Source organism: Vidua chalybeata, chromosome 3 (assembly GCF_026979565.1).
Source record: "Vidua chalybeata isolate OUT-0048 chromosome 3, bVidCha1 merged haplotype, whole genome shotgun sequence".
Classification (NCBI taxonomy): domain Eukaryota; kingdom Metazoa; phylum Chordata; class Aves; order Passeriformes; family Viduidae; genus Vidua; species Vidua chalybeata.
Window position 1 is genome coordinate 55,530,028 of NC_071532.1, and position 13,668 is coordinate 55,543,695.

General features: G+C 38.0%; 1 protein-coding gene across 1 annotated transcript in view; it reads left to right on the plus strand.

Annotated features, from left to right (window-relative positions):
- The window catches only part of SYNE1 (spectrin repeat containing nuclear envelope protein 1), a 279,857-nt gene that overhangs the window by 229,667 nt on the left and 36,522 nt on the right, over positions 1 to 13,668 (plus strand). The window contains exons 118-127 of the mRNA XM_053939505.1: positions 130 to 276; positions 1,323 to 1,477; positions 1,783 to 1,930; positions 5,634 to 5,728; positions 6,708 to 6,942; positions 7,642 to 7,836; positions 9,618 to 9,743; positions 10,823 to 10,978; positions 12,610 to 12,768; positions 13,237 to 13,403. Of these exons, the coding sequence (XP_053795480.1) occupies positions 130 to 276; positions 1,323 to 1,477; positions 1,783 to 1,930; positions 5,634 to 5,728; positions 6,708 to 6,942; positions 7,642 to 7,836; positions 9,618 to 9,743; positions 10,823 to 10,978; positions 12,610 to 12,768; positions 13,237 to 13,403 (1,583 nt within the window). The remainder of the gene's footprint in view (positions 1 to 129; positions 277 to 1,322; positions 1,478 to 1,782; positions 1,931 to 5,633; positions 5,729 to 6,707; positions 6,943 to 7,641; positions 7,837 to 9,617; positions 9,744 to 10,822; positions 10,979 to 12,609; positions 12,769 to 13,236; positions 13,404 to 13,668) is intronic.

The following is a 13,668-nucleotide window of genomic DNA, read 5'->3' on the forward strand; positions in this document are numbered from 1 at the left end:
GTAGCAGTTACAATTGTTCCTAGCCAATTCACCTGTTTGCAAATCTATAATGAGACAAACAGGAGTGTAATGTCAATAAGGAGGCTGTGAAGCCGAATATATTAAACTGTGGATCCTTTTGTATTCAAGGCTGGAGTCCTGGACTATCAAACCTTTGCCAAGAACCTGGAAGTCCTTGAGACCTGGATAACAGAAGCAGAAGAAACACTGAAAGAACAGGATCCCAGTCACTCATCTGATGTCTCGGCAATACAGAGTAGAATGGAGCAACTCAAGGTGACTAATAAATGAAGGAAGTGCTGGAGTTTTTCTTCTGTTGGCCTGATTATTTGTAGAGCAGGGTATACACAGACATCATACGCGCATTCTGTAGGCGGTTAAGGACTATCACTCATGAAAAGTGTAAGACTGAGAAATTGAAGTTTGACAGCAGTCAAGGAATGATTGTCACATTGTCCCTGAGTAAAGATGAAAAGGGCAGTCAGACTGTTCAGAATAAAATTAATAACAGATCAAAATAGGCATAGAAACTAACAGTTTTTGAATATTTCCTTCATCTTGTTTCCTCTCATCTTTTTTTGAATTTATTCAATTCCTGTCTCATTGGTATCTCCTTTAGGTATGAACTACTTTATACATTTGGGTAACTTGATATACTGAAGAAACATTCATAGTGTGTACTGTGTGATCTCAATTTAAAGTCTTGTACACTTTTCTTTTTGTGGATCTTTTTTCCCTCTCCTTTTTTCAGAGGCCATGACAGGATGTTACTGAACTTCTGGGCTGTTTTTGTCATTGTAATCTTTGTATTCTTTTTCCATCAAGATTAACTAAAGACAGAATTCCACTTTGTACATGCTAAAAAGCAGAACATTTTCCTTATGGAGTGAATTGAGTATTTCTGTACTGCAAAACAAACACCTAAAAATAAAAAGTTGAATAATTTCAGTGGGAATTTACCAGCCTACAATTCAGGCTAACAAGGAAAGAGGCTCACTTATTTTGACAGTATGACCGTATGGCTTTGAACACCAGCCTGCTTCTTCAGTTCTGAGCTGTAAATCATCAATTCAGCAAAACACTTCAGTGCAATTTGAGTATACTTTTCTGCACACTTTTAAACATGAACACAAGTCTTCTCCTATCTGGGACCAGAAGGTGAATACTGGAAATACAATTTTTTTCCTTGGCATAGAGATCACTTACCACTTGGTGGCAACCAAGACCGTTCTAAATCTAACTAAGTGCTAGTTCATAATTTTCAAGTCAATAATAATGTAATTCCTGAACTTCCCAGTTATCACTTTTATTGTTTGTTGCAGAGTCAAATGCTGAAGTTCAGCAGCATGGCCCCTGATTTGGACCGTCTCAATGAGCTGGGCTACAGGCTTCCTCTGAATGACAAGGAAATCAAAAGGATGCAGAACCTGAACAGACATTGGTCTCTGATCTCATCTCAGACTACAGAGAGATTCAGGTGGGGATAAATAAAGATTGTTCTACAGTTTTCTACAAGTTAGAAAGTATACCTTTTGCAGAATATAGAAATGTTTCAAGTATTTTATTGACCAAACTTCCTTTTCTTTGGTGTACTTATAAATAAAGAGCAAAGCCATTGAGCTGAGACACTCATTTTGCCACAGATTAACAGGATTTGAAACAAGTACGACTGCTACTTTTCTAAGTATTGACTAAATAAATTAAATGAGGCAGCTACGTGGTAAAGGTATTACCCTGATTTGGAAATACCTGAATCCATCTCTCTTTCTTTCTTTCTTTCAGTAAGTTGCAGTCTTTCTTGCTGCAGCAGCAGACCTTCTTGGAGAAATGTGGCACTTGGATGGATTTATTGGTTCAGACTGAGCAGAAGTTGGCAGTAGAGGTTTCAGGAAACTACCAAAGGCTTTTGGAGCAACAGAGGGAACACGAGGCAAGTAATCATGTATATTTATACATCACTAATGCACATACTATTTATATATAGAAGGAATGCACATTCTTTTTTTGAATGATACAATAGCATGCCTTGAATTGTATTTGGGTGCACCATATGAGGAAAACTTATAAACAGAAGCATGCAAATATGTTAATAATAGCCAGCGTGGAGGACGACTTGAGTGTCTGTGTAATGCATCATTGTACCTATGAGTGCGTGTCCCCTGCACTTAGTCTACTTCAGATTTGTTTGTACCAAGGAAACCAAAGCTCCTTTAAAAACCTAACAATTCTTGTGCCATTTGGCTCCTTGCCTTCACTCATAACTGGAGAAAATATCTATTCTGATTTTGTTTATTTTTTACTAAGTTATATAGCATATAGCATTTGAAAAGCATGTTAAAGGAAGATATTTCTGTCAAGTACTGAGTTACACAATTCACCATGGGGCCTCCATTTGATAACATTTCCTCGAATAACAAACTGATTTGTTTTTTGCTGCATGCTAGAGTCATTTGTTTGTAAAAAATCAGGAGCTAGCACAGATTTTGCTGGAGGGAAAAACTGTTTAAGAGTTTTTACTAGTACTAGATTCAGAGTTTATGACTCTTCTGTGAAGTCAAGTGGTGCGCATTTTTTCTCCACCCATATTGTTACTGCCAAGATTCCTGTTAAAGATCAAGTAAAAGAAGTAAATTTTCATATCAGAGCTCCCATGTGGCCCCAGTAGTTTCAGTTCCCACAACTTTTTCAGCTGACCTTCCCCTAGACTCAGGCTGGATTACAGGAAGAGTTATGTCCTTTCCCCTCTCCTGCCTGATATCTTACAGCATAATATTTGAATGAGTGTCTGAAAGCAAAAAGTAATTCACAACCATTTTTAGCATATTTTTTGCTTTAGCATCTAACTGCCTTTGCTTTCACAAATGTCATCCATTTCACTTCCTTTCATCACTGCTAGCATTAACTGGACAATCTCTGTGAGTTTAAACATCTCAGGTCTTCGAGATTTGAATGTCCAGAAATCATTTCTAAGTGGATAATTGCCTACTTTTGTTGTGTTCAGTCATAGCTATAATTATCTGAAGGGAGTTAGGGCAATCTTCTTGCATTCATTTGTCTTGAGATCTCAATTTTATTCTTTCCTGAAACTTTGATCTGTGCAGATGAACATTACTTGGGCATTCTACTTAAGCCCTTTTTTTGCAACTGTAAAGTCCTCTCAGAATTAAGATTATTAGTATCTGGGTTTTTTAGATACTGTAGTTCATCCTTTAAAAAGTAACCTGCTTTTATTTTTTAACCTTATTTTTGGCATTTTTATAATCAATTTTCATTATAATTTTCGTTACAAAATATCATTTTCAGTGCTTCCTGATAGCCACTAAGAATTTTCTTCCCACTACTTTTGGCTGAAAGGGTCAAATCTCAACTTCTTGAGATGCATTTTCACATTGTTTTGCTTTGTATTTTTGAAAATAATGAGAAAATATTCTGTTTCCACCTGAATTCCTAGAATAGATATTGAAATGCTTCTAGCTGTATTATTTCCTTTCCAGTGACTCATAACTTTTGCTGTTTTTTACCCAAAGAAGACCCCAGCCACCTCAGTGGCCTTTTTTAGAAATATCTTCCTGGTGGAGTTCACAAGGTGGAGGTAATAGCTTTTTCAGACATCATGTGCTAACAGTGACATCTGCATCAATCTGCCAGGACAATCCTGTAATCACACTTGCACGGTTCTCCAGTACATGGGACAGTGCTTGGGGCTCCCATGCACTGGGAGTGCACTGAGACACACACTTGAGAAAGTGCTGGCAGGGGAAGGGGAAGAAAGTTCCTTGCCAACTCAGTTACCAAATTTTTCCACAGTATGCTGGTGTTGTGCATTTCAACACTTGCCCTCCTTTCCTCATCATTTGAACGCCTGTTCTGTGATTCATGGTGATTTACATATGAGAATAAATTTGGGTGACAAGTGGTCCCAGGTAACAGAGTATTCCTCTTATGTACATTCTTATGAAAGAATGTGGATGGTGACTGAAATATCTCTACTTTTGTGTAGGGCTTGAGTACATCCACTCTAAACAGAGTTCTCATGCTTGATAAGTTTTTATTTCACTTGTCCTTCTAAAAAAATATTAAAATTTTCCCTTTTGAAGGAATTGGTTTTGCTGGTTTTTAGTTTTGTTTTGGTTTCAGATTTTTGGGTGTGTAGAGGGAGGGGAGGGTGGGAAAGGCTGGGGGTTTTGGGTGGGAGACTTGTTTAACCAATTGCATCCAGTTGTGTTCTGTTTAGTCTCGATCTATCAACAATGCTGGTAGATGCTGTTACCTCCTGTGCTTCATGTCCCCTAACTTGACAAAAATAGATGTGACAGAAAGTAAAATTTTTGCCTTTTTGCTCAGCTGTCTGAAATTCTCAGTGCCACACTATTGTGGCTTCATTCATGAAATAGTAATACGATTCAGGTTCCCTCTGATTCAGGTTCAGTCAATGGTAAGTGTCAAGGCATTCAAAGAACTGTCTCAAATATTTCTGTAAAAAAAAACAGACAACACTATTTCTTTCTATGAGAAAATGTATGACCTGAGTAGCACCTCAGAGTTAACTCAGTGATTCAAAGAGGCAAAATCTCATTTTGAAAAATTACTGCATCATCTAAAAGACCTAAACTACACACAGTGTGCTTGAGGGATTTAAATGTGCAGGTGCCAGTGGGTGTTCTGCTGGCAGGTGCAGATGCAGGGATTGGTACAATCACAATTTGAGCTGGTGGGATGCCATATAAGAGGAGTGGAGAATAGTGGCTCTTTGTTCAGGCAAGGGTGAACTTCTATCAACTGCAAATACCATCACTAACTAAAGGAAAAAAAACCTCAAACTCCATACCATTATAATTTTTCTTTGAAACTCTCTGTAAACCTTTTGAACATAGAGTCAGTCCAGTGATGCCTGAGTGTACCTTCATTAACATTAAAATATTCATGAAGAATCTTACATAGAGACATGTTCCGTTACTAAAAGGAAAGATGTTTTTAAAAATAAATGTAAGTAGTACATACTCGAGTTATGTTTGCTTAAGTAGTAATTAGGAAATTTTTTGTCTTAAGTAATAAGGGGGTTTTAAAAGTATTAAAAAAGTTTATTATGCTGTTATTATTTATGGGGAAAATTGGAAAATAAACATGAAAACTTGGAAAAAGTGGAAAATTGATTTCTAGCTCCTATACATAGCTGTTTCTTTTAAGGCTCTATTGGCAATGTAAAAGTGTATTAAAAGTTTATATAACACTGTCACACATGGTCTGTATAAGAAAGCATAAGATTATAAAATTCTTAAACATGTCAAAAAATAAAAAGTGCCCTTTCTGTCCAAACAAAAAATACCCTATCTGGATTTTGTTGTAGATTATAATGTCAATCACACAACTGTACTCAGAAACATAAAACCTATCTCCTGTTGATATATTTTAGCTTTATAATATTGGTCTGGAGGAATTAATAATGATTACTGGAAGCAGCAAGTTAATCTAAAATGAGGGTTTTCAATATGTTTCTATTAAGGTCATGAAAAAACTCCCATTAAATTAATCTGAAATGTGATTAAATACATGAAAATTTATTTTTATCAGTGCATACAGACAGAATTAAAAAATAAGATCTTGTTTTAACCTCCTTGTCTCCTGTACAACAGCTATTCCAGGCAGAGATGTTCAGCCGCCAGCAGATTTTGCATTCAATTATCTCTGATGGGCAGCACCTCCTAGAACAAGGACAGGTGGATGACAGGTAGACATTGCTGTATTGTTGCTGCTGCTGGTTATGTGAAGTTATATTTAGATTAGTGAGAAACTTCCAAACAGAGAAGGTAGCAGATGGCAGTGTTCAGATCAAGCTCTTCTGAAGTGGAAGTTACTACTGCTGTGGTTAAGCTGTTAATTAGCAAGATCTTAAGACATTGTTCTTTAGAATGCTATGGGGCATGTGAATGCATTTGGGAATACAACAACCTTCTGAGGCTGCTTCTCTGACAAAGATTTGTCTTGGAATATCAAGTGTGTTACACATATATCTATTCTGATGTATTTTCAAAATGTCACTTTCACCAGAGGAGCCTGCAGTGACACTACATTTGATTTATGGCACCTGGGGATTTGCCTCCACCAGCAGGATTCCCTACTGCCATTTAAGAACACCTGCAGCCTTAATGTGATGGAATAGGAATTCATTGTTGCCTAGGATTTAAATGCTTGTGATCAAATGAATGAAAATCAGTGGAAGACCAGTGGCTTCACATTTGTGCATATGCATTGACTTTGCTAAGGTTATCATGGTACAAAGATGAACTGCTTTTTGGAATGTGAGAATTTTATTAATACTGTGTGTATCTTACTCCTGCTTTGAACTCAGTAGTAAATCTGGCGGTGAATTGTGAAATCTCCATGATTTACTATGAATTTGACTAATCCAAACTGGCAAAACCCATGGGTTTTCTTTGTGTATTTCTGGGAAGAAAGTAGAAGAGTTTTGTGCGGTAAGGGTTGGGGTTTTTAAGGTCTCCATAATTGGATCCCTTTATCTCTACCAGTACATGAAGTGTGAAGTTCTTATCCTCAGTCAGCCTTCACGAGACTTCAGTGCTTTTCTCTTAGTGTTTTGTAATTGGCTGGTAGACACCTTCCTTTCACTTCAATGTATTTCATTAAGCAAACATATCCAAGTATGAAGATTACTGTGTCTTTTTTTATTATTTATCTATTTAAAATAGGGATGAATTTAATCTGAATCTGACTCTTCTGAGTAATCAGTGGCAAGGAGTAATTCGCCGAGCGCAGCAGATGAGGGGGATCATTGACAGCCGGATTCATCAGTGGCAGCGCTACAGGGAGATGGAGGAGAAGCTGCGCAAGTGGCTGCTGGAGATGTCCTGTCAGCCAGTGACCGAGCTGGGCAGTGCTCCTATCCCACTGCAGCAAGCAAGAGTGCTGCTGGATGAAGTGCAGGTATGTGCAGTGTGTTTGAAGAAAAAGGAAAAAATCCCTGCCTTTTTTACAGTCTTCACCATTTAAAATGTCTTTAAAATGTCTCTTTAAAATGTCTTAGATTCAGCCTGTCTGTTCTGCCAGTTCTTTTTTTGGAACTGGTATAGCATCAGAAGTGTAATGGAAGCAAAGGTGGAGTTCATAAAGAACGTGAAAGAGAGAACTTAGTGGGCTCTCGCTCTCAAGTCACACTTGCTTCTGTTTTTTGCTTTCAGCCCGTGTTACACTGAAATGGTCTTGAAAAGATAGTGATGACTTGCTTGAGGAATGTATACTAGATAATAAGGATTCCTTGACAGTATCTAGTAAGCAGCTTGGTCTTCAAGCTTTATAGTTGGAAGATGGATATAGTAATAATAACTCTTATAAACATAACAAGATCTAGAGGAAATCTTTCTCTTTAAGAGCCGTTGAGATACTGACATTAATGGTGAGAAAGAAGTCTTTCATGTCTTCATCTCCTTGAAGAAATTTTCTAAAGGCCTGCTACAGTAAATGGTTGTGAAAATGTTAGGGTAAAGTGTTCGGGTCATAGCTCATGTGTAAGACAGGATATGCAACCAACTAAAATATGGGCTTGAGAGTGAATTACTGAATTGTAATTAAGTGCTAATTGTAATTAAAAGGACAAAGCTGATAGAAAACTATTAATATTTTCAGCTCAAAGAGAAAGTTCTCTTAAGGCAGCAGGGGAGTTACATCCTCACTGTGGAGGCTGGGAAGCAACTGCTGCTCTCTGCTGACAGTGGAGCTGAGGCAGTCCTGCAGGCAGAGCTTACTGAAATCCAGGAGCGCTGGAAGATAGTTAGCACTCAGCTGGAGCAACAAAAGAAACAGCTTGCTTTGCTGCTAAAAGTAAGTGTGCAACTTCTCCTGTACTTCTTCAGCAAGTTTGTGATTTCTAACTGTGAGCCCTGGTGGAGGAAAGCTCTCTCAATGGACAAGTACAAATACAGGAACTGCATTTACAGTACATGAACTAACAATTTCCCTTTACCTCCTCTGAAACTGGGAGTGGTAATACTTCATAACAGGCCTGCATGTCCATTGATATATTGTAATTGATATTTCCAGAATACTGGCAATCAAGTATATCCATACTACTCCTATTTTCAAAATAGAGCAAAAATTCATTTTATTATGCACAAATTTTTACACATATTTGTATTGGGTTTGAGTGGCAAAGTTTTTCTAGGTGGAAGCTGCAGGGATGACTTCTGTGGGAAGCTGCCAGAAGCTTCCCCTGTGCCAGCTGGGTCCACAATGGACCCACTTCTGGCCAAGGCTGAGCCCAACAGTGATGGTGGTAGTGCCTCTGGGATAAAACAGTTAAGAAGATGGAAAAAGAAAAAATTACTGTGCAGGAGCAATTGCATCCAGAGAGAGGAGTGAGACAATGTGACAGCAGCAACTTTGCAGACACCAAGGTCAGTGAAGGAGGGGCGGAGGCACTCCAGGAGCCAAAGCAAAGATTACCCTGCAGCTCATGGTAGAGACATGGAGCTCTACGGTAGAGCAGAAATTCACCCACAGCCCAAGGAGGTCCATAGGGAAGTAGAGATCCACCCACAGCCCATGGAGGACCCACACCAGAGCAGATGTATGCCCAGAGGAATCTGTGACCCCATGGAAAGCCCACACCAGGGCCGTTTTGCTGGCAGGACCTCTGACTCCATACCACACCCTTGTTGGAGCCTGTTCCTGAGGGTTTGGAACAAATCCATGGAAGGCACTCTCTCCAGAGTAGTTTGTGAAGAACTGCAGCCCTTAGGAAGAGCTCATGGAAAAGTTCATAGAGGATTCTCTCCCATGGGAGGGACCCCATGCTGGAGCATGGGAAGAGTGTTAAGAACATCACAGGCTATTTTCATGCAAGGTTATATTGTTTGATATGGCTAATTCTTCATCAAGGTGATAATGAAATACTGGCAAAGACTGGGAAAAAAGGAAGGAGAGAAATACAAAGGGAGTGGTAGACAGTACAATGCAAGTTTCAATACAGGTTCTGTTTTCTGGTATCACACAACTGGTATTCTTTGGGGGCTGACTGGCTTATTAGGGATCTTTTTGTCTTAATATAAAGCTTTAACAAGCAGGTGAGGTAGGTAAAACCATACTGCTACTTGATAGGGTTTGTTTGCATTGAACACATTAAAAATTTTGGAAAGTATACAAACACTAAAGCACAATATAACTGCTAGAATCCTGATTTAAAGAAGATACTGATACTGAAGATACTGATTTAAAGAAGGTACTTCAATCTGCACTGAATTTACAGTTTCGCCAACCACTTTTTTTTTTTCCCCACAGAGATTAATGTACCTGAATGAAGCTCTTGTAAAAGAATAATGGTGTGTTTAATGCAGGCATTCAGGAAAGGAAGTGGAAAATTAATTTTGTCAGGGAGAGACTTTGCTGAAAGGATGGAGTTGGATCTAGACAGAATTTTAATAACAGAAAACCTTGTGTATTTCTACTAACAGAGACCTACACACAAAAAATTCTACACATTTCTACACGACTCAAACTCTGAGATTTTTTTGTATTATTTAGAGAGCATGTTATTTTTAGGCAAATCAACTGACATAAGAATAACACAGATCAGAGCTGAAGTCTAATAAACATTCTGCTTTCAGGACTGGGAAAAATGTGAAAAGGGCATAGGAGACTCCCTGGAGAAGCTAAGATCATTCAAGAAAAAGCTTTCTCAGCCATTGCCAGATCACCATGATGAGTTGCATGCAGAGCAGATTCGTTGTAAGGTAAAGCACTTCTCTGTTGATTGTTGTCTCATCTTTGTTTGCCTTTGTGCAGTAACTTTTTCTGTTGTTAACTGTGTTCGTATTACTGACGATGCAAACCAGTCAGCCATCCCTGTGACAAGAAATGGTCCATGTAACATATGGATGATGCTGTTGAGCAGGACGGGAACAAAGAACTCCAGATCAGAAAGCCAAGAAAATGAACTCTCTCCTTTATTTCAAATGTACCACTCTATATAGAGAACATCGAGAAGACTAATTTCATTGGTCTTAAGAGTAAAAACATGTCACACCATTGGTGTGCAGTGAATGACGCACAGTAGCAGAACATATCTATAAACAATGTGAATAACAAGATAGATTAGAGAATTATTTACATTCTTTCCCAACTGCTTACCAGGCTGTCGCCTGGTTAGAAAACCTTTCTCTTTCTCTCTGACTGAGCTGAGAATACCCATATATGGACACCATAATACCAGAGTGATCTCACCATAATGCAAGTCCTTTAGAGTAAATATAGATCTGATCAAAGTGATACCAGAACAGGGTCTGAAAAATACTGTAGAAGGGCTTTATATTGGTGCATTTTTATTACAGAAATTCGAAACTCAAAATTTAAATTCATGGTATCTAAACTTCTGGTTGAGTGATTTTGAGGTAAAGTGACTATAGGGGATTTTAGAGAACACTTCTAGGCTATTTTATTTGCATTTTGGAAGTGGATTAGAAACTTGAAAATATTTTCAATACAGAGAAGTCCAAACCAGTACTTGAACTTCCCAGATACCTTTGAACTTCCGAGATCTGAGTAGTATCTTAATTTGCAACTTCTTGTTACAAGGTTGATGTTTCATTCTCTACTGGGGAGTTAATACAATCATAACTCTGAAATTATTGGTACATTTGGAGTTGATATTTTCTTTTTCTTTGAGATGGGGCTGAAACAGTCTGCTTGACACGGTGGGTCTGCTCAGTTGTGACTTAAATCAGTGGGTAACACTGCTTGTCTGTTTCATCAACATACTCAAAATTTTATTTGTTAGCAAACTGGTCCTTTTTCCTTGTGTTTTTCTATTAAGGAGTTAGAGAATGCCGTTGAAGGTTGGACAGATGACCTTGCACACCTCTCCTTGCTGAAGGAGACCCTCTCTGTATATATCAGCGCAGATGATATCTCAATCCTGAGTGAGCGAATAGAGCTCCTGCACAGGCAGTGGGAAGAGCTGTGCCACCAGGCAAGTACAGCACTGAGCACTGATGGGAGCAGTATGCAGGCTACCAAAGTGTTAGGAAAAAAATTGAATCCAAGTGGCAGCTTTTAGAAAGGATTCACATAGACACACCTGTATTCAAAAGTGAATTCTTTCTGAGTCAGGGGAATCATCCATTGAAATATTCCTTTAATTACTGATAGTGTTTCTAGATCTCTTGAACTTTGTAATGTCTGTGAGGTCATATTTAAACAGCCTTGAAAAATCAACCAAAGGGTCACACTGTGACCCGTGGGACTTGACATGGATGGCTGGAAAAAAACACAGAAATAATACAGTTACACTTTGCTTTAGTGGAAGACCTGTGCTCAGAAAGGTTGTCCTTTCGGACATTAGGAAAATTTAGGTCCATTAGGAAAAATGCTTCACAGTTACCAGCACAGAACTTGTTATGAGTTAGTTGCATTTGAATTAGCAAGTGTAGATACATCTAAATTATGATTCAGTCACTGTTTGTATGTTTATGGTAAAAGACGGAGCCAAGTAAAGAAGTTTTATCTTAGTTTTGAGCATGCTGAGTGTTTCAGGATATAACCTAGTGCAACCCTTCGTTCATCTGCTGCTTATTTCCGGAAAGCTGTCATCAAGTTTAGAACCACAAAAAGGAAGTGCAAGATCATGTGTATGCCCCTGTTCAAGTTAACACAGTACTTAAAAAGCATGTCACTTTAATTTGTGAAAGAGCTTCATCTTTTCAGCTGAAATTACAATACAAAGTCAGAAATAACCCAGATTACAGTGGGGAGGAAGTAAGTAGTTGTACCAATGCCTGAAGCTGGAGAGATGATTTTGCTGCTTAGCGTGTTCTGCTGTTTTGGTATCAGTGTCCATCTTGGTCTGCCACTGTAGATAGTTTCAGAGTTACAGCTATTTCTTAAACGCAGAAATGTTTTCCCTCCTTCTGTGTTATCTGCAGCATTTGCTTGTTTGATGTGTCATGCTTAATCTTTCCTGTCAGGGCACACCTCAGTGCTTTGGAATCTCTCAAGGTGTCATGCCTATACACAGGAAATAGTCATCTATGATATTAGTGTATCAAGACTCAAGTAAAAAACTACTTTTTTCAAAATACAGTGTATCTTGGATTTAGCTTTGTATTCATGCGCTCGTGCACAAATGGCACAGACTTTTGGACTTTGGCCTGTACTATATTTGTATCTATACTTTTTATGCTTTGGTGAAGCATTTTGCTTTTTAATTTAATCACTGAGACTAAAAATAAACTAATATATTTTATAAAATTTTATAAGTAAGCAAGGTTTGTAAGAAAATACAATTTTTATCTTCTAATGAAAACTTTGGGTTAGAGACATTTTAAAACAAGATATTGACAGACTAGTGAGCTTAATGCTTGGGTGCCTGTCTCTGTGCATAGGGTGTAACTAACAGGAAATCTGACATTACAAGCAGTCACATAAAGTTTTGCTGTACAGCTCCAGTTTGTTTCAATGGCAAGTAAGTGGCTGCAACACTTTTTCAAGGCTAGAGGAATTCACAATTTTTCAGTTTCAAGCCTAGAGGCACCAAGTGTTTTCAGCATGTCTTAAATGTGTTTACTATTTTAGTTTCATTTATTCTTTGCATAATGGTTTCAGGTCTCCTTGCGTCGACAGCAAGTTAGTGAGAGACTGAATGAGTGGGCTGTCTTCAGTGAGAAGAACAAGGAGCTCTGTGAATGGCTGACGCAAATGGAAAGTAAGGTGTCTCAAAATGGTGACATCCTCATAGAAGAAATGATTGAGAAACTTAAAAAGGTATAGTGTACACTTATATACTCTTCTTTAATTGTTTAATTGTTTGGGAATTAGCTGAAATTAAGGTTTACCTTACCCTGATGTGTTCTGGTGTTTGTGTTGTCTCACTATGCAGCATTTTCCTGTCTTTCTTTAGATAGGACCTCCCAGAATACCAGAAAATTAGGTGAATGCAAAGTCAGAAGCATCTGAATGCTTTACTAAGTGTCCAGTCAGAATTGCCAGTAATGAGTTAAACTATAGCATATTTATAGAAGGCATTGTGTTTTGGGTTTTGTTGGGTAGGTTTTTTCATTCTTCTGGTAGTTGTTTTTGTTTATCCATCAAATATATGAGGCTGTCACTCCACTGTACCAATCAACTGGAAAAACAACATTCACTTGTATTTTTGCACCATTCCTTTTGTAGTGTAGAGCAGAATATATTTAGAGTAAGTACCCTGTCTTCTGATTGCTCTTTACTCTCTAGGATTATCAAGAGGAAATTGCTGTAGCCCAGAAGAACAAAATCCAGCTTCAGCAAATGGGAGAGAGACTTGCTAAAGCCAGCCATGAGAGTAAGGCATCAGAGATTGAGTACAAACTTGGCAAGATCAATGACAGGTGGCAGCATCTTCTAGATCTTATTGCAGCCAGGTAAGACAGTTGTTTTGTTTCTAAATTTTAAGTGGGACAGATTAATTTGCTAGACATCGTGCATTTAAAAACCTTTATTTTCTGCCTTTTTATTATAAATTCTGAAATAAATTTGTTCTTAACCATCAACACATTTCTGTGAAAATTACTTGTCTATTTTACTTTATGGTACAGGACAACATTTCTTCAAGAAGAGTAATTTAAAAGTTTCATTATAATAATATGGTGATGGTGGTAGGTTGGACTTAATCTTAAAGCTCTTTTT